The 20445-nt window shown below is 42.9% G+C and overlaps 2 protein-coding genes across 2 annotated transcripts in view; one reads left to right on the top strand and one right to left on the bottom strand.

Annotated features, from left to right (window-relative positions):
• Positions 1 to 3912: 3912 nt before the first annotated feature.
• The window catches only part of LOC106656833 (beta-1,4-glucuronyltransferase 1), a 28635-nt gene continuing 12102 nt past the window's right edge, over positions 3913 to 20445 (bottom strand). Inside the window, exons 2-4 of the mRNA XM_014377987.2 lie at positions 8300 to 9336; positions 8039 to 8225; positions 3913 to 4131 (exon numbers count right to left, since the gene is read on the bottom strand). Coding sequence (XP_014233473.2) covers positions 3913 to 4131; positions 8039 to 8225; positions 8300 to 9336 — 1443 coding nt within the window. The remainder of the gene's footprint in view (positions 4132 to 8038; positions 8226 to 8299; positions 9337 to 20445) is intronic.
• On the top strand, positions 16169 to 17438 carry LOC106656989. Its single transcript, XM_014378216.2, has 3 exons — positions 16169 to 16965; positions 17057 to 17130; positions 17201 to 17438. Exons 1-3 carry the CDS (start codon positions 16303 to 16305, stop codon positions 17328 to 17330), a joined length of 867 nt encoding a protein of 288 aa, XP_014233702.1. The 5' UTR covers positions 16169 to 16302; the 3' UTR covers positions 17331 to 17438.

Genomic DNA, 20445 nt, shown 5'->3' with positions numbered 1-20445 from the left:
AGCAAAGTCAAAGGAAAAGCGTCAGGAGCAGCGGCATGTTTCGCGGCAAAGTGGAGTCTCATTTTGCCATGCGACGACGACGACAACAACGACGCCGTAGTAAGTAAGCCAATAATGAATGGAGCGTAGTCGCGCACGAAAAGAAACGTTTGCGAGCTGTGCGCGCGCGTACGCCTCGATCGCTCGCTGTCCCGTGAAATTGTTCTCTCCTCCCAGCTAGCTAGAGCTATCTAGCTCTTGCGCTTACACACGCGTACATAGCTAGGAAGATCTCTCTATACTATACAGAGGAAGGCTTTTCAATGTGAAATGTAAATGAGAAAATAAGCGGGTGATTCGCTAAATCGAAAAGTAAATGATAAAAAACCAGCCGGACGGCTGGGAGTGAGAGAGACAGAGCTTTTCGCTTGATTAATTCGAAAGACTGTGTATAAGCAGGAGTAGGAGAGAATAGCGAAAGAGCTACTTTTCACGCGTCACACAGATCAGAATCAGAATAGCAGCAGCAGTTCTCTATCCCAGCTATTCAATTTTCCTCCCCCGACTCTCTTTCCCTCTCCCTCTCTCGCTCTGCATAAGTGCATGATTTAGATCGCAATAGATTACTCAAGATTAGAGCTTGCAGCAGCAGCAGCCAGCCATAGCGAGGAACGGAGGGCTTGCAGTAGCAGAGTTTAAGTGTTTAATCCGGTTTTCGAATTGAGGTTTGCGAGACTCACGCCTAAGGCTCTCACTCACTCACTTTACTACGCTCTCTATACGCGCGTCGGGAGTTTTCTTGGCAATGAGATTGTTCCGATTGTTCGCAGTGCGCCGGCACGAGCGAGAACGAGGGAGCTAGCTCTCGAGATAATCGCCGCCAACTGGATGGATGGATGTAGAAAGAGAGAGAGAGATGTAGATGTGTGCGAGAGAATCATCCTGAGAGTCACACTTACAAATCCACTTTTAACTAAATAGATCTTCCATCGAGATCGTGTTGCCGACGTTAGCTGCTGCTGGGCTCTTTACGTTGCTGCGCTACTGCTCGATCGATCTCTTTTTCGCGTATACTGCACCAGTATGCACGGCTCGCCGTGCCCCGAGGCTCCCGAGATTAAGTAAAGAAATAAAGCACTTCGGAGAGCAGAGGACTGTGCCCGATCGCTAAAAGAGACGCTGTAAAAAAGAGTAATGAAAAAAGAAGGAAGAAGAGAGGGACTGTGCAAATAAAGGGAAAAAGTTTCGAAACGAGAAATGTCGAGTCGCAAATGCGTATGTGTGAGTGTGTGCATATGCGCGACAATGAAAGGGATTAAAGATTATGGTAACGAACCTGTGTGCTTTATTATTTATTTATATATTTACAATGTGACAATGGGCACGAAAATTAAATGTGTAACAATTCAGTTGCTGCGAAGCTTTTGCTCAGCGGCTTTTACTTTGTCCGTGCCAAACAGCATATCCCGGGTGACCGGGGAAGAGAGCCCGTACATATACTATGTACGTGTACGAAGGTTCACATTATTACGTTAACTTTGCTGTGCACATCTCACTCTCTCCCGCTTGTATTTCAGAAGCCAGGCAGTAATATGTGGTACACAGAGAGCTGCGCTTTCGTTTTATGTGTGTGTAATGTGTATATGCGCGCGCAAAGCAACAAAGATTCTTCCCTCTTTTACTACTACTAATACCTTATGTCACACAGCGTGATGTGCGGGGATAAATATCATTGGGTCTTCGGAGGGTGAAATTTTCATCTATTTTTCATCTCCTTGTGCAGCAGTGGCAGCAGCTACCAGCTGTATCCAGCTACTGCTGCTGCGGCGGCTCTTTATTCCAGCAGCTGTTTCGTGTCACCGTACTACTACTACTCCCTTGTCACTGCCTGAGCACGAGGAAATTAAACCGACCTGAAACGACTTGTCCGACTCTCTGCGCGCGCTTCTATGTAGTACATGTTATGAACTCACAAACACACACACACGTACACATGTATCGTATATTTATACGGTACAAATATTTTATCGCAAACTCGCCATATATGTGTCTGCTGCCCGAGAATTACTACTACGTGTGTGTCTGGCTGAGCTTGTGGCTTACAGAGGAGAGAGAGAGAGAATGAGAAAAGCGATGAAAAAACATTTATCTGCCTTGCCTCTCTCGCTGTTTTTTTTCGCGCGTAATGCATATAGCTTAACAGTAACAACGAGCCCCTAGTGAGCTCGCATAAACTGCCGTAGGTATAAGTGTGGATGTTGACTGACTTTGCATTTTTCTCTCTTCGCTGGCTCCCTGATGTAGCTCTCTCTCTCTCTCTCTCTCTCTCTCTTGTTTTCCACACACATACACACACATTTACGGCGCAAGAAGCTCGCAAGCTTGTGTATAAGCTATTTTTATATTAAATTTTTTCATTTCGTAAAATTTACTCCTTTGATGCTAACGCAAAGTACTGTATACAATGTACATTCAAGCAAGTGTGTAAATGTGTGCACTGAAGGCAGGAAATGAAGTTCTGCTTTGATTCAGCGCAGTGGTAGACTGAATCCTTTGAATTTCATGGTTTGAAGTTCTCGCGGTGCACGAAGTTAGTTTTATTGATTATTGATACAAAGGCCAAGGCGCAAGCGAGCGAAGTTTTAGCAATAATTGAAACAATCGCGAAATCAATTTGAAGAAATTTCGATTGAAAAACATTCAAATTGTTAAAATTAAAATGCAATAAATAACGAGTTAACGAATCAGAATTTTTTTCTTTCCCGAAGCAACAGACGTTTAAGGTGAATGGGCAGGTTAAAGAGAGTAAAAAAATGCCTTTACATTTCGGTGCAGCATGTACACAGCCGCGTGCGATGTTTTCACTTACCTGGAATATAATTTTCTCTTCCTCGCTACTGTGCGCACCGACTCTTGTGTGTGTGGGTGTCCTGACTCTGCGAGCAGCCGACTGAAGTGTTGGTTTTCGCGTGGGTTAGAAAAAAAAACAACCACGTCGGAGAAATGAAAAAGTAGGTTGAGAAGGGTACTCTTTAATGAAAAGCACACCGTATTCTATAATAAGGTTTTTTTTTTACTATAACAACGTCACAGAGACAGAGAAGAAGAAGAAGGAGGAGGGGAAGGAGTTGCCGTATGAACTTCATTTACCTATTCATATAGATGAGCCTCTTTCTCTCCTCTCGAGACACATACACGTAAGTTTTCTTCAAAGTTAATTTATTTCTTTGCGTTTTGCACTCGAAAACTTTTCGCAATTAAAGTTTTTTCGATTACATGATATCCTCTCTCTTTTTTCTTGTACAAAAATGTAATTAAAACGCTTTCGTGTAATTTGTTTATTTTTTTCTTCTGTAAAAATCATATAATTTGTACTTGATGATGATATCGATCTCAATATGTTATCGTATAGTAAATCATTCGTCGCTCTTCTTTCTTTTTTTCGTTTCAACAATTAAAATCTTTCCAAAATTTTCATAGATTAACACGATTTTTCTTAATATTTAAGAATACATGCGCTTGGCACCAGGATATTTCGTTAATCTCTATATAGTTATCTAGATAAATTGCAAAGCTCTTGAGCAATGCTCCGATACATTTAAACTTACGTTTTCTAACAGTTACGTATATATTTTTTTCCATTTGACACATAATAATATTGCATATGTTTTTGTTCTATTTAATGATTCATGATTGTGCGTCGTCTTTACAAATGAACATCACAATCAAAGACGATCGTAATACTGCTTTGTCGATCAGTCGAGTTAAAAAACCGAAACAAAATACGATTAACGTGCACTTTTATGGACGAATTAAAAAGTTCCGAGCACCGCATAGATACAAAAAAAGAACAAGTACGAAAATGACTTATTTACAACTTGATTGTCTGTATATAACTTATTTTTCCACCGACAAGAGACGAAACTCGGTGCGTCAACGACGACGACGGGGCCCGTTCTTGACCATTTTGAGCGGGTCCCGACTGTAGCGTGCGAACACCTCCTTCTTGAAGATCTCAAAGTGCTTGCGATTGACGCTGTTCTGGCGCTCGCGCCAGGCCGGCCGACTCTTGCGGGTCTGAAGGCCCCAGTGCACGGTGAAAGTCGGCGTCAGCACCTTGAACTTGTAGCCGGCCACGTACATCTCGTACACCTGCGAAATTCATAAAAAGACTGGATAAGGTTCTTTGCGGATATCATAACGACCTCGTTAAAAGCCGTTGACTTATACAATGGTTTTGACTTTACCACTTGCAGATTTACATAAAAAGCTACTCGCTATAAAAGCTATTATTCTATTCAAAGTAAATAAGAACTGGTCTAAATATTTGGAAACAACGAAATTATTTAATGACACGAGCAATTTTTAAAATCGATTCATTTGCGTCACGTTTATTCTCCTCAATAGAAAAAAAAATTTTTCGAGTCAGATTCATAGTCGAATTTTTCCGGTTCATGTTTATTTACACTAACAAATCGGAATTCAAAGTAGTTATTTTTGCTTTATCATTTACAAGTTAAAAAATGGAGGTGCTCGCTACTTAGTAAATAATCTAGTAAATACTAGTAAATAGTCAGAACAAACACCAAAGATTTAATGAAATTAGACTTATGCCATTAATTTTACTCTGCCACTTGCAGATTTACACATCAAAAGAAATATTCGCCATCTAGCGGTAAAAGCTTAGAATATTATCATATTCCATGTGGTTGAATTTAATCAATTTGATTTTTATATGATTCGAATAGCATTAAATGATTTTATCACGATGGCAATAAAAAATCGTCAAAATTAAACCAATTAATCTAAAAGTAATTTAAAATATTACAAATGGTTATGTTTTGAACATTGATTCATTATTTTATAGCACTGCGTGTCTCAAGCTCACATTTAAGGTACTACGCTTTCCGGTGGTATAAGTCGTTCCCATCACACTCGCATACGCTCGTGCGCTAACCTCACTTTGCGGTACCAGAAAGTGCGACTCATGGCTCGCAAAAGGGGGCATAAATGTGAACTTAGCACAGTGCTATAAAATGTTGTACGATACTCATGCCAAAAAGTATTACTTATGGCACTTGTATCGTAAATTACTATATATTAAACAATTTTATCAGGATCTCTCTACTCTCCCAAATATTTTAATTAATTTTAATTTTAATTAAACAAATCTTAGGCACATGGAAAAAACCGATTATTATTCTGAGTTGAAAAAAAATCCAAAACATGTGCGAGCTTATCGGATCAATAGGTGAGCGGTAGCACCTTACCACAGTAAAGAATGGAAAAACACAAAAAAGATTTCGTTAAAAAAGAAAGAATATAATAAAGAAATAGGAAAAGCGGAATAAAAACGCGCGAGTGTATAGAGAAAATCTGTTGGGTCGAATCGTATCTTAAAATCCGGTCTGCATTATAGATATATCCGTATATCCACTGTACCATCACCGCCGCCACTACCACCACCACCCCCTGTCATCCTGTATAGGAATCGTCTCGTTGCTTTTCAAATTAAAGTTTGATCCGATTTAATCGGATTCGATTCTCATCGATAGCGCAGCAGCAGCAACAGCAGCAGCTTGTGATCCGAGGCGATCGTCGACGCCACGCGCCCCGAACTTATCCCTTTTCCACGCCAATGTCATGCTAAACCCTCCTTTTTCTTTCTGCTTTTTTTTGATTCCGCTTTTCGTTTTTTCCCTCCACTCCTCGTCTTCGTCTCTTTCTCGCTCTCTCTCTCTCGCCGCGATATTCAACGAGATACTATCATTCTTCATTAGCATGCAGCCACTGCTGAATATCGATTTTTATACCCCGCTTGCATTGCACTAGCAGCAGCAGCAGTAGTAGCAGCCGTCGAGGCGAGAAGAATTTTCGACGCTCGCCTATAGCGAAAACGCGATAATAAAGTGGATTTCATAAATAGTATTTTCTATGACACGTTTGTTACCTGACTGGCAGGTAGGGCAGACGTATACATATATATACGAATTCGTGAGCAATAATATGTATGTGCGGCTCGTTGCTTCGTTGCGGAGATATGTAAGGTGCCAGTGACAGGCGCACAGTTGCATCAAGCGTTATTATAATAATATACAATATGGAAACAGCTATGATGAGCGCGCTGCACGCTGATGAAGACCCGCCACAGATGACACCGACGACGACGTCATCGAATGAGAGACACGTGTGTTTGCGAACATAAAATGTGTCCCGAGCTTGCAGCGCAACGACTTTCGCGACTCTTCTTCTTCGAGGGTGTACCCCGATTTTCTTGTTTCGAAATGTATGACAATCTTACGTACTGCAGCTGCAGCTTATATACGCGAAGATATTATTTACGTTAATTACTCTGGAGTAATATTGTGTACGCTGCATCGGTTCAGCGTCGTAGCATTCTTGGAGCATGCGACATTGTTGTCATCAAGCGAAAACCTGAAAATTACGTATTAATTTCACTGTCTGTTTGCGTTAGACGTCAGACCCGAGCTGTGTGTGTCGAATTATGCTCTATCTCGTGTGCTCCGTGTGGTTATAATTGGAAACGTTATTTCTTTTCTTTTTTTTTTTAAGAAAATATTTTCATTCCGAGCGAACGAATGCAAATAAAAACCCAAAAAAATATGCACAAAGGCGTACTGGATATCTGCATTTATACGCGATGATGCGATGCAGTTCAAAGCAAGATATGAGCTCGTGCGATTCACACCTTTCGGTAACTTTATCTCTCTCCTTCTCTAATACTCTCTAAGCCGTGCGAATATACAAAGTTATATGCAGATTATTTACTCGCACGCGTATCGTTGCGACAGATCGCCCATCGATTCAAGCTCGCGCAGTGTAAATAATAATTTTTAAAGCCTCTCGACGTCCGGTGCACAATGTCTCTATCTATATATATATTGTATATATATGTGTAGCTATATAGTCGCATAGAATTGGGGGAAAAAAACGGTGTAAAACCAAGGTATTGCCCGTTCGCACAATCAAGTATGGTAATTGAATTTTTCGGTAAAACAAAGCTTTCGCTTCGACGCGCTCGTGTGCCCGCGCGCCATCGCCAACTGACTGTCTGATAGATAGCGACCTCCTCCTCCACCCCCGCACCCGCATTCGTCAACCCATGCCCAGGACCATCGCTGCTGCTGCTGCTGCGCTGCTACGCTTGTGAATGTACAATTTGAGACAAAGGAAAAAGTGAATATATATTTTCCCCTAGAATTGATGAGGTCTCTTTTCCGTCGCCACCGCTGCTGCTACTGTTACGGCTGCAGCCGCCGCCGCTGTCGAGGAAAGAGGAAGGAGGGTAGAGGGAGTACAAATTAGACGAGGCTAATTTATGTTTAAAATAGCCGCAGTAGTCGTAGCAGCAGCGGTAGAAGCTATATAGCGCGGGGCAATGGGAGAAAATTAATAGCTCGCGGAACTCAGTCGGAAAAAAAGGCGCCGCGGGAGGTAAAAATTGCAGAAAGCAGCGAGAGAACGAACGAACGGCACCGAGAGAGAAGAAAAGAAAGTAAAGAAAGTAGGGTAGAGGGAAGAAGAAGAAGAAGTATCCCACGGTAAGTCGAGTAAGAATAATGAAGAAAACTACAGACACAGACGCACACGGTACGCGGGTATGGAGCGACGGACGAATCGAGGCGCGCGCGCGCGCGCTTATAGTCGTATAGCACCTAGTAGAGCGTAATTGGCCGAGGCGCAGGCACAGTAGGAACGAGCTCGCCAACGAATCGGTTAATGTAAATTCTCACGAGAGAAAAGTAGAGAGAGAGACAGAGGAAGGAGAGATAGAGGGTAAAGAAGTCGGAGGTGAAAGGTCGTTTAGGCGAAGCCGAGCGAGTCGTCGTCGTCGCGTTTGCCGAACGGTCGTCGGCTCGTTAGCGCCCTGGCTCGTGAGCGCCGCACACAAGGCTGCACAGCTCACTGTGTTTGATCAGGAGAAGATGTGCAGCAGGGATGAAAAACGAGGGAGGGCGGGAGGGAGGGATAAGAAAAGCAGCCCACAGGTAAATGACAGTCCTATATAGGCGCATAGATGTACAAGTTGTATTATTACCTGAGTATTTCTCGTGTAGCCGTAGCCCATGAAGCGCTCGTCGTGGGCCGGTGCGACGTCGCGAGCCACGTAGAACGGCTCGTACAGGAATTCGAAGTTGGTCACGTCGTGGCTGACTCGGGCCCGCGTGTCGCCGCGTTCCGCCGGTGGAGGTGGCGCCTGGCCCGGTTGAGAGTCCATCATCCATCTAAAAAATAATTATGTTCGTATTACAGTCGAGAATAAAAAAGAAAAAAAACGCCAAAGCTTCCGCTTACTTACCGAGTGAAATTCGTGGCGAACTGATTGTGTATGAAGACCTTGTGATGAAACGGCCTGGCCAGGCTCTTCTTAGCAAGTCGCACGAGCTCGCTCTTGTTCTGCGGGAAACGCACCCTCGCATCCAGCTCGAAGGTCGGTATCACATAGGCGCACTTGTCGCAGCGATTGCGCTCGTCGCGCAGAAAGTCCTCGAGCAGCTGGCTCAGGTTCGAGCTCGGCACCACGTCGACGTCCGTGAGAAAGACCCACTCGGCCTGGCAGTTCTTGCGGGCCAGATTTCTCATGTGGTTCTGGGGATAGGCGTTGCGCACTCGCCAGCTGGCCTGCTCCGCGGAGATGGGCCTGGCGAATTGACGCAGGGCAGCCTCGGGTCGTTCGCAGTCCAGGAAGTCCGGTAGAGGATAGTAACGGGGCTGTTGTCGGGGAGCTCGAGAGCCCGGAACCAGGACCGACACCGTGACGCGCTCGCGAACCGCGGCGTAGCAGCGTTGTAAAAAGTCCAAATAACGCTGGGCCGCCTCGAACTCCTCGTCACCGGCGACGAACAGGCCGAGCGATAACGGGCCCTGCCATTGATGGGCCACCTGCACCAGAGAGTGAAGTTTCTCCAAGGAGCTCTGAGTAGCCAGGCAGACTCGATGCGAGGCCGAGAGCTCGACGTACTGCGTGCCGACGAGGACCGCGTCCCAGGAGCGATAGAGACGTCGCGAGTCCCAGAGGCCGAGGCGGACGTCGAACTGAAGCACACTGGAGGCCGAGTCGTCGTCCATAGTGTCGGCGACGATTCCAGCGGTACCCGCCGCTAGACCGTCGTTGTTCGACGTTGGGCATGGATTATTACTGCTCGCTGCCACTGCTACAGCCTGTAAGGATTGCGACGCGGAGGCCGACGACGACGACGACTGCTTCAGCGAGGAGAAGATTTTGACGGGGCCGATGCATGTTTCAGACTGCAGCAGTAGAAACGTCAGCAGCATGTTGGATGAGCCGAGAACTATCACGCACACCAGGCTTAGGTTCCATGGTCGACACCCAAACTGCAACGTAACAAGAAGAGAAAAGGTTAATAATTTATGCCTGATTTTAGTATTCATTATAACTCGATAATTATAAAATGATCATTTGAAACGTATTGAAATGTGCTACCACTAATTTGCTTCTTTTAATTTTACAATCACATTACAAACAACAAGCGAATTTTTCCGTTTTAGCCACTTTACATAAGGTAATACCACTTTCAGCTTCCACCACTAGATGGCGAGTGCCTATTGTCGTTAAATCTGCAAGGGGCAAAGTCAGTATAATAGTATACGTTTATTTTTTATTATGGCAGGTCAAAAACAATAAAACTGTTGTCAAGGTCTCCTTGGCGTGGTACAGAAGGCGGCACTTCACGATAAACCCGTCTCTGCACCAGCGGCGCGGCTATCTGCGCGAAGGGTCCGTGGCTATCATTACTAACTTGACTCTCGTGCGATACGGGTCAACCAGCAAGCATCCTTTTCCACTTACTCCTTATAACTTGTTCAGTGCTTCATACAGTACTTCATTCAGTGTTTTTGTGTAACTTAAAGAAACTATAATAATTATTGTAATCAGTTTAAGTGAAACTCTCTTGTTTTCTTTTCATCAACCTTCCGCCATTACAAAAAAAACTTTTTGTTTTCTTAAATTTGCTTCAGTGGAAAGGATTGAATCAATGATCGTAACAAGAATTTTATTCAGTAAATATATATAGTGTTTATTAAAACTATTAAATCATAATTGAGTATGCTACAATGTTAAATGTTTAAAATATGTATTGTGACGGTTGCGTTACGCCGTCACAGCTCTCTCGCCACCTCAGCCAGACTATTGTGAAATATACCATTTGACATATGTTTTTCCACGCAGCAGTGGCAGCGAGACGCATGTGGGTGCGAGTATGTGTGGGTGAGGATACGGCGAATCGCAAGATGCCATAGAATATTTTGGAGCAGGGGTGACGAATTGGTCACGTGATCGATTCACTCCTGCGAGCCGCGCGACTGTGAGCAGCGCGGCGAGATCGTTTTCGGACGCTGAGACGACCACATCGACGTGGTCCCGAAATCGCGAGAAGTCGCGTCAGGCGTAAGTTGATCTCGCCGTATATCGCAAGTGCGTGTACCCCGAGGCACGACCCGGACTAGCGTGAACGCGAGTAGCGCCGAATGTCACGGGTGCGTGCGGTACGTACGACTTGGACTCGCGTGTACGCCTTCGGACGGGCTTGATTGTCGGGACACGTGAAGCGGTGTCGCGTGCCAGATCTCCACGTGATTAATTTGTACGCGGCAACGGATTGCCGCCCGATTCTGCGTATCGCGTGCGTGAGTGCAGCAGCACGAACAGGACGAGGGGCCATCCTTGACCAAGGAGACGACAAGCGGCCAGCGACGGCCAGGGCGTGCGCGACTAATGTAAGTACCTCTCAAGTACCAAGCCCTCTCAATGCGTGTGCAATCGCATCCTGTATGCAAGAGTGTGTGATCGCGATTGCGCTGCTGCGTGCGCTATAATTATCGATTCAGAACTTGAAACTTAATAATAATTCATTTCTTAATTACTATGTTAATTCGCGAATTGTTATTTCGGCAAAACCTTTCCCGTTATTTCATCCTAGATTGGACCACGACGCCGCCGCGGTCGGTGCGAATTGTCGCACCGAGTAACTGAGCTAGTCGGTGACCAGCGCGAGGTCGCGCATCACCTAGGATTCACCTACGAATATTGTAGCGGTCACGAGAACCGTTACAGTATGAACAAAGTCGTATCAAAATATGTGTTTACGTAGAAGAACTGTACTGTATTGTCGTGTAGCTCGCTATTCGTATGCGTATTCGCAACGAATTTGCATCGCGTAATTATTCGCAACGCGCTCGCGAGGTTCGCGCAGTCTCTGCGCGCCAGTGAATTTGTGTGTGTGTCTCTCTTTCTCTCTCTCTCTCTCTGTCTCTCTCTCTCCCTCTTTCCTTCGTTGCGATCCGCTCGTGGTCGCGTGACTGCACCTGAAACAAGTCTCATAATGAGTATTACATATTTGGATATTGGCTTTGTGGGAGAGAGATGAGATCTTCGATATTTCGATACACGATGATTACCGCTTTCTACAGATATTTTTCGTTTATTTTTTTACTGCACGGTGAACTAATAACGAGTATTTTTAAGAAGCTAATTTAACACGTGAAGTATAGGGCGCGAGTTATATAATATTAACTATTCTTTACAATATATATTATATTAATATTAATCTTATATCATTTTAACTCATATCATTCTTTTATTATTTATAATCGATATATTGATTTATAGTATACATGTTATAAACATATTTAACAATGGTAAAGGAATGTAAAATTTATTGATCGTCGCCAACTTGTACATCGTATGTAAGTTGTCTCCGACAGACAATCAGTTCTATCTTGGATCTCGTCAAGTAAAGACGTTAAATATGAGTACTTTTTAATTAACTTCATAAATAAAGTTATAAAGTTATTCTATCAATTCCTACCTTGGAAATATTATATTATCAATAGATAATTTAACTCTCGCGGTTTGTTATGCCTTCAAGCAAATCAGCTGTTCGGTAAAATGACCACTTCCTGACAGTCTGAAAACGCCCTATATGATGGTTTTTCTTAATTTTGAAAAACGAAATCAAAATTTTTTCAAGTTATTATAATTGCATCCAGGCAAAAAAGTTTCCCTGATTTACAACGAGAAGTTAAATATAATTAGTGCATAAAGTTGAAAACGACCATTTTTTTGAATAATATACCGTAAAACAAACGAAATATATCAATCCAGTTATCCAACCATTTTCACGTAAAAGTCGAAAAAGCCCATGCGCGGATAAAACATTTTTCACAACCCAATAAGCCAGGGTGAGCAAACACTTTTCGTTGTCGGGGTTAAAAAACCTTTTAAAATTCATGCAAATTTAAATTTATCCGTCTTATTTCCGGCGTTTCGTGTTTCCCTACTATTTCGTTTCTCTCTCTTTCTCTCGCCATGACGAGCTCGTTTTTCGACCTAACACAACAAAACACAACAATCAAGCACCAGGTCCAGGCGTCGAGGATGAAAAAAAAAGGAACGAGCTAGCAAGAGAGAAAGAGAGAAGCGAAGGAAGTAAAAGGAGGGATGAGAAAAAAATTTGTCGAGTCAGGTAGCTCAAAGGTCTCCGTTCTGAGCGAGTAAGTTTCAAAGAAACAAGTAAGTAGAGGGTCTCTGCGAGCTTTGAGAAAAAAATGAGACGAAGCAGCAGCAGCACCAGCAGCAGCACCAGCAGCAGCACCAGCAGCGACAGCAGCAGTAACATCAGCGGAAGGAAGAAAGAAAGTGCAGGAAGTAGTTGTAAATTACATAAGGCTAAGTTGAACGTTGGAGTTGCAGCAGCAGTGGAGCAGCTCGTATCGTGAGTAGCTATTTGAGCGAGAGCGAGCTTGCGAGAGAGAGAGAAGTTTCAAGCTCGTTTGCAATTTTTGTGCCACCACCAGAGCTGTTACTCTGGACTGCTGCTACTGCTGCTTCTGCTACGTTTACCGTGTGACGTACAAGAAAGTCGTCTTGCGTGCGTGCGACCGTCCTACGACGACGACGACGACGACGACAAGATAATTAGTGCTACATAAAACGTCGTTACTCTCTCTGCTGTGTGTGAGCAGTGCAACGGAGGAGCTCTAGCTACGTTGGAACAGGGTACGTATGTAGTCGTCAGCCTAGGCAGCTCAGTGGCTCACTTTTTCTCCTCGAGCTAAAACTTTCCAGTTACTAACAAGTCTTTTTACTACGGGGAGAGAGAGAGAGAAAAGAAACGTTCTGATGAAGCTGCGACGACGCGCGTATACATAGTCAACCACTAGGCTGCTGTTACGGCTCGGGCCATGACAGCCACTTCTCCATTTCATTATTTTTAGCCCTTAACGCCTCGCCACTCGACGCGTGCGCGCGTTTGTGAAAAATAAAAGGAAGACCCGAGTGAGTTGCAGGAGCAAAAAAAAAAGCGCGCGCATATTAAAAGAACACAAAGAGGGTAGGTAGTTGGGTAGGCAACGATCCCTCTTTCTCTCTTTCTCTCGGCAATCATAGAAACGCAGCAGTGGTGGTCTACGCGACGACGCCTTTGTTAAAATGCGCATCCGTTTGCATCGTCAATTTGTCGCTACGTGGCCCGGCATATAAGCAATCAATCTGATAAAAGTGCGAATGATCAATTTTTGTGAACGTGGAATGATGCTGCCGAGTGGGTCAATACAGGATGCTCGTGAAGAAAAAAGGTTTGACGATAGGCTCTTATTGAAAACAGATAACAAAACTTGACAAAACGGATATATTATGCCTAGCTTAAATGACATCATTCAAGCTTTTTCGTGGTTCGACCTACATTTATTTTTTCTGCTGAAGGATCGATTTAACGAATTTCTTTGAGAATTTATAAAAATGAAGTTTGATTGATCAAACAATATTCGTAAAGGAATTTTACTTAGGAATTTGCAAGGAAAGGTTTCATCTGACCCATATTTTTTAAAACAATCGGTATCACTCAGACATTCGTATGAAAATATTGTAATCAATTTATTTCGAGGAAAGGTATCAATCGGACATTTTTATGTAAATATTGTAATCAAATTAAAATAAATAATATCATCCTTATTTTATTTTTAATTGTTACATACATTTTTCATGATGCATGACAATAGAAATATGCTCAGATACTATGTGCGTGAATGATACCTTGCTTTTTTCATTAGCTCCAAAAATTGCATCAAATATTTCATTGTCGAATGGCTTTACTCGCGCGAGCGCGCTCATTTCATTATGTATTTTTGCATCGGTTTCTAAAACAATGGCAAACTTTTGCATCAAATGCGCACTAAAAAATCTAGAATGTTTTTTAGCTGCAAAATTCTCGCAAAAAGAGTTGCAACTCAACGCGCAAAAAAAGAATGAACGTACATCAAATTTGCATGGCACAGTTTACAAGAGCACAAAAAAGGCACGACGTGTAAAAAATAAAATAACGCAAAAATTGAGTGGCTCGGCAAAGAAAGAAAGCTCGAAAAGGGACGCAAAGGAAAAACCTGAAGTTTTATTGTTTTTCGTCAAAGAAATATACTGTAAAATCATTAACATCCTTCGTAGCTTTTTTCAGAAACAACACCCGCTAAAAAGCTCGAATCGAGCTTGCAAAAGCGGCGCGTTAAAGTCAATAATAATTGAAAGAGAGAGAGAGAGAGAGAGAGAGAGAGAGAGAGAGAGAGAGAGAGAGAGGAAAAAAATACGATATTCGTTATGCTGGCATCTTGTTCGATCGTTCATCGATGCTCGCGCGCGCGCGCGTCACCTGGAAAAATATGTCGTACGCCGTTGTTGTTGCCTGTTTTTAATTAAAAAATCAGGAAGTGAAAAAAATAAATTTCCAAAAAAAAAACAATAACAATGAGGCCGTGTACGTATGCGTCACAAATTACGGCCTACGCTACATCGCCGTGTACAGCTGAGTTCGCATATATATCCGCTCGCGATCAATCAGTCGACGCTGGTTAGACGGGCAGCACAGCCGTGTAAAGGGCGCGCACAGCCGCTCGCGTACAACACACATACCCATGTATGTATGTATATAATCTATATATGAGCGAGAGGCGAAAGCGTGAATCTGACGCTACAATTCATTCGTCTGTTTTGCGCGACAGCTCTTATACGAGATGATGCTGACTGTCTCTCTTGGCCGCGCGTATACGCAATGTACGAACCTGTCCGACTTGCCTCCCTCGCATGCCCCGGCGTACACGTGTGACAGACTAAAAGCTCAGCAGCATCGCGCGCCTATATGCCATCACGGCTTGTGGTTTACGGGGGGCGGCGGCAGCGGCAGGGCCTGCGTTAGGCGTTGCGCTGCCGCAGCAGCGGCAGACGAGATGCTGCTGCTGCTACTGCTATTGTACTGATGTCGATGCGATATATACCGCTGGATTGCGTATGTATGTATGTGTGTGTGTGTGTGTGTGTGTGTGTGTGTGTGATATTATTCAGGCGGTGGATTCAAAAATATATGCCATAATCGATTATTCGAGCTTATGGCATTTTGGTTGTACTATGCATTATTGATATTGATGAGGTAAGAATTAAAAGTAACGCATCATGCAGATACATTCAATCATCAATTTTCCAACGTTACACATTTTGTGCATTAATGTATCGTTCCACGAGATTATATATCCAATTTTTATCTTGCTTTCAGAGTCAACTTTGCATATTATTTATAATTAATAACAGAAAAATATTGATAATCAGAGTCATCGCGAATATTAGTTACAGAAGCATATCGCGGTGTCCAATTGATTGTTCATGAAAATATTTAAGATATACCTATAATATGCCAATACCCATTCTACCTCAAGTTTCCGTACAAGTAAAAATTTAAATATTATCTAAAATATAAGCTTAATCTTTCTTGCGCGCGATGAGAGAAATAAATTAAACCAGCTGCACTGCGAATTTGGCTTCCGACTTCGTCTACCGTTTAAAGGGTAAGTAAGAGTCGATATGTCTGGTACTAAATACTCCTTTCTTCACCCCTTGTTTCTTCTTCATTCTCTTTGACGAGAATTTTTTGGTTTGTGTTATTTTTTATGCGATATTTGCTGTTGCGACTGTTTTTTGTGCTTTATATTACGAACCAAAGCTGCTGGATATGTATGAGTACATAAAAATTCGGAGATTTTTCCAGTGAAATTATATCGATATTATATTGTTTGCAATTTATCGATTAATTAATGAGGCATGTAAGTCCCTGCCTTCATCGACGTCGTTGTGTACACGCAATGTAAACATCGCGGCGACCCATACTTACATGCTGATAACTTGACCGTACGTTGGATTGAAAACTCTTGAAACTGTTATTGTCGCGGACGACGTTGAACGAACCGATTTAATTAACGCGCGTTTATCCTTATTTCTTTTATCGTCCAACCGCAAAAATGAGACGGAGAGAGGATCTAACTCCGCCGAGGAGTTTTCTGATGTCCCCCGTGGACATGACGACGATCAAGCAAAGTATCGGAAGACTCTGGAGGGTAGCTTCGAGGTTAGTGAATACGCCCGAAGAACACGAGGATGGCATTCCTCTTAACGAGGCTCAGCCGTTAGCTCCACCGACCGAAGAGAGAGACCAGTCCGAAGAAACTCCTGTCAACGAAGTTCTGCCGTCGACTCGACTGATTCCGGCGGGGACCGAGCCAGAAGGAGACTTGCAACAGATCGTCGTGCAGGACAACGTCGTGACTAGTTCAAGAGCATCGTCTCCCGTTTTCCAAGCGCGACGTAGGAAATCATATACACCGGCACCGGGTCAGTCTAGACTCGAATCATGGACAGGTCAGCTGGAACGGGCAGATTCGTCGGTAACCATAGAACCACCAATATCGCCGGAATCACCGCTGAGGGCGCCGGAAAATTTGCTGGGACCAGCTCCGGGACCACCGAGAACTAAATCGGACGAGAGAGGCAGAAGCCCGGCGCGAGAGGAAGGTCTACAGCGGCCTGAAACGGACGCACAGACTGTCGGTAACCAAGTGGACCACCAATCGAGGCCACATCCCGAGAATGCACCGGAAAGAGACGACCTTCCAGAAGACTCAGAAGTAATACGATAATATAAGAATTCTATGCGATTCATTTTAGAGGGAGAATTAAAAATTGAAATAACTAACGAAATAAATTGTTTTCGTTTAGCTGAGGGAGATGCCCGAAAGACAGACCAGCTGGTGGCGTGGCACCTGGCGAATGAATTCAGTAGCAGAACAAAGGTAAGAAACCGTAACGTCGAATTTAAGGGGACAGTATACGAATGACAGTTTTTCTTATTTTACTCCATAGGGAACCAAGAAGCCGCTGTACTATGGTGATATTAATATCAATGGCGTGCTTCTTACTTGCGCTAACAGCATTATATACCTGGGTATTATTTAGCACAATATTTCTTCCCCGTTGGCGATCATCGCAATAAAAATGACCATTACGACTATCATCCCGCTATACGACGGGGGCATATGAATAATTTTTGAATGAAAATAAATTTTTATTTTTTTATACTCGATCGAATGAAAAATATAAATATTTATTTTTGTACGCCAAAAGTCAAGTCGTCGAAAATATTTAATTATAATCCCAGATCCCCGTGCACACGAGAATACTATGATTTGTTTTTTTCATCGACTTGTAGGATGGGACAAGGAGATCGTAATTTCCTCATCGATTGCGCACCTACACGATGAATTTTGCCGACGAAAGCTTTGGTGCAGCCTGATACTTATCGGGCAGTTCATAGATGCTTCACGTAAAAGTTTACTCTCTCTCTCTCTCTCGATTATTGCCCTAGTAAAAATGCTCAAAATCAACAACGGTCTAATGACGGAAAACTAAACATTTATAATGTTTAAAATACACGACGATTAATTGACTTTAGCGATTTTCCTATTACAATATTATCTTATAAATATTAATGACCTGAAAAAACTATTCTACTGCTCTAATAAGTTAAGATCATTTTTCAACTACTTCAAATATTATAACGCTTCTCTAAACATTTGATACTAGATAGTGAGTGCATTAATCAGTAAATCTGCAAGTGGGAAAAGTGAAAATAATCGAATAAGTCAAAGCACGATTTTAGAAATGATTAATATCAAATATGCTCTGAAAACGATCGTTTTATGTTTCTAAAAATGTAACTGAGTCTTACAACTTTATCCATTATACAACCATCTGCAAGTGGCAAAGTGAATATAATTGTATAAAGTGAAGGCACCAATTTAATCTTTATCATTTAAATATGGTGACATTAAATATTTTGATCAAAATAATAATCATAATAATAATAATAATAATATTATTATTATTATTATTATTATTTATTATCCAATTCATTCTCAATATAAGAGATCATACAGAAAGGTACTTATAAAGAGCATAAATACCCGTACATATAGGTTGGTCCGAAATAGTTATTTATGTAACAAGTGCCCAAAAGGCGTTTTTGGGCACAAGTGTGCGGAAAAAGACACGAGTGCCGGCTATGCCGGCACGAGTGGGTGTTTTTTTCGCACACTGTGCGCAAAAAGCTGGGCACGTGTTGCATACAAAATTTTATGCAATAGGAGACGAAAAATACTTTCATTTAAATGAGGCGTTTTACCGCACACCCGTGTCCAAAATGATGCATTTTACCGCACACAAGTGTCCAAAAACGCTTTTTGCGCACTAAAAAATGTGCGAAAAAAGACATTTTTCGTCATACTATTGCATAAATTAATTTAAAAAAAAATAAAAAATTGAAAAATTCAAAAGCTGTCGAGCATTTCCAACAAGGTTTGCTCCACGAACAATAGGGAAAATAATACCTCACCCTGACTTTTGATTTTAGATTCAAAAATTTCCGCTTCATTACTTCTCAGTTAAAGATCAATCCCATATACACGTAACTTTTGGCGCATCCATTACACATACAGCAGTGGCACACGAGCTTCCTCTCTGCTTATACCAGTTGGGCTTGCAGTGCACTAGCTCTCATGTATACTCGTGCAAACACGTCTCATGTCACGTTTTAATTAGACGCTCGTTCGGCCAGAGAGAGAGAGAGAGAGAAAAGACTTTCGTACAGGGTCTCGTCGTCGTCGTCGTCGTCGTCGTAGAATATACATCTTGCTGCATCAGTCAAGCAGCAGCAGCCTGATATATATGTATGTATGCCGCGCGCATGTATAAATAATAATACGAGTCGAGATATAAATGTCAAGCTTTATAGTGTCCTCTCTCTCTCTCGCATCTCCCCGCGTTCATATACCAGGGCGCGCTCAGAATATGCCAGCATCTTTTGGGCCGTCACGCGTGTGTGTGTGTGTGTGATACCAGCTACGTATAATTAGAACTCGCATACTAAGTAGGAAAGCCGCGCGGCGCGCTACTGCTTGGCTGTAATGTAATTGCTCCCTGCGAGCCTCACTAACACATAATCGCTTACGTATTACTATACGTGGTATTCGCATGCATGCATACATACATTATGTATAATGCACACACGAGTGTCTGTGCGTATATATACACACAAGCGTGTATATATTATATGTATACCGACGAGGTTGGCCAGAAAAAAAACAGCCTCCCTACTACCCGGCCACCGAACGAGAGCTGCTCGTAACTGCGAGCACTCAAAAGTAAAGTTGCACGCGGAAAAAAAGACGCCTTGCCCCTGTAGTGAGTATAGCCATACGATGCTATGTGTGCGAGTGTAAGTGTGCACGTGTAGGTGTATGTGTATGTGATGTAGGAAGGGAACGAGGCCAAAAAACATCTATTGTGCAACTATACCCCGAGCTTTTTCGTATAATAACGAGAGGGAGAGAGCGAGAGAGAGCCAAAATACCCCTGGCTATACAAAGAGCTTTTGCACGCACGAGTGTGCAGTGTGTGTGTGTGTGCGTGTATGCACACACTGACACACAGTGCAAGCGAGCAAAACAGCTTTCATTTAACTTTTCACTCTCGCGCGCGCGTGCATATTCACACATATATATATCATGCGCTCACGTATACATACATAACACGGACGGTTGGCCCATTGCATTTTCCTTTCCTTCGCAAGCTCACTCTCTATACGTACACCAAAAATACGCGTGAGTTTGAATATATAAGACGGAGAAAAGGAGGCTATTCGTTTATTATCACCCGAATATATAAGCTCTGTGGCTGTATCTCTCGCTCTGCCTCTCTCTATCAATGGACTTTTCACTGGCTTTGGGCTTAACAGCAGCAGCAGAAGCAGTAGGAGCAGTAGCAATGGGACTCGTTTTCAAGGAGAGAAAAAAGCAACAGCGAGAACCGCGAGAATTGCAAGCTGCAGATAGCGCGGAAATGGATGGTACGTCAGATAAAGGTCGAATGAAAAAAACGAGCCTACAAAGGTGGCGGTGGAGCAGCAGCAGCAGCACTATATATATATACGATGTGGGGTCGATGAAGCAAAACGAGCTTGCAGGCAGATATACACTAGCTTTTTCTCTCACTCCTATAGCAGCGCAGAGCCTCAGAGTCGTAGGTATATATATATATATATATATATATAT

Source organism: Trichogramma pretiosum, unplaced genomic scaffold (assembly GCF_000599845.2).
Source record: "Trichogramma pretiosum strain Unisexual culture from Peru unplaced genomic scaffold, Tpre_2.0 scaffold14, whole genome shotgun sequence".
Classification (NCBI taxonomy): Eukaryota; Metazoa; Arthropoda; class Insecta; order Hymenoptera; family Trichogrammatidae; genus Trichogramma; species Trichogramma pretiosum.
Note: the sequence above shows the minus strand (reverse complement) of the source record. Positions and strands in the feature narration are given on the sequence as shown.

Bases quoted from the DNA above. Each gene is read 5' to 3' on its own strand.
- LOC106656989 (XM_014378216.2), top strand. From the start codon at position 16,303: ATGAGACGGAGAGAGGATCTAACTCCGCCGAGGAGTTTTCTGATGTCC. The intron at 16,966-17,056 runs GTAATACGATAA...GTTTTCGTTTAG, and splicing joins ACCTTCCAGAAGACTCAGAA to CTGAGGGAGATGCCCGAAAG. The intron at 17,131-17,200 runs GTAAGAAACCGT...TTTACTCCATAG, and splicing joins AATTCAGTAGCAGAACAAAG to GGAACCAAGAAGCCGCTGTA.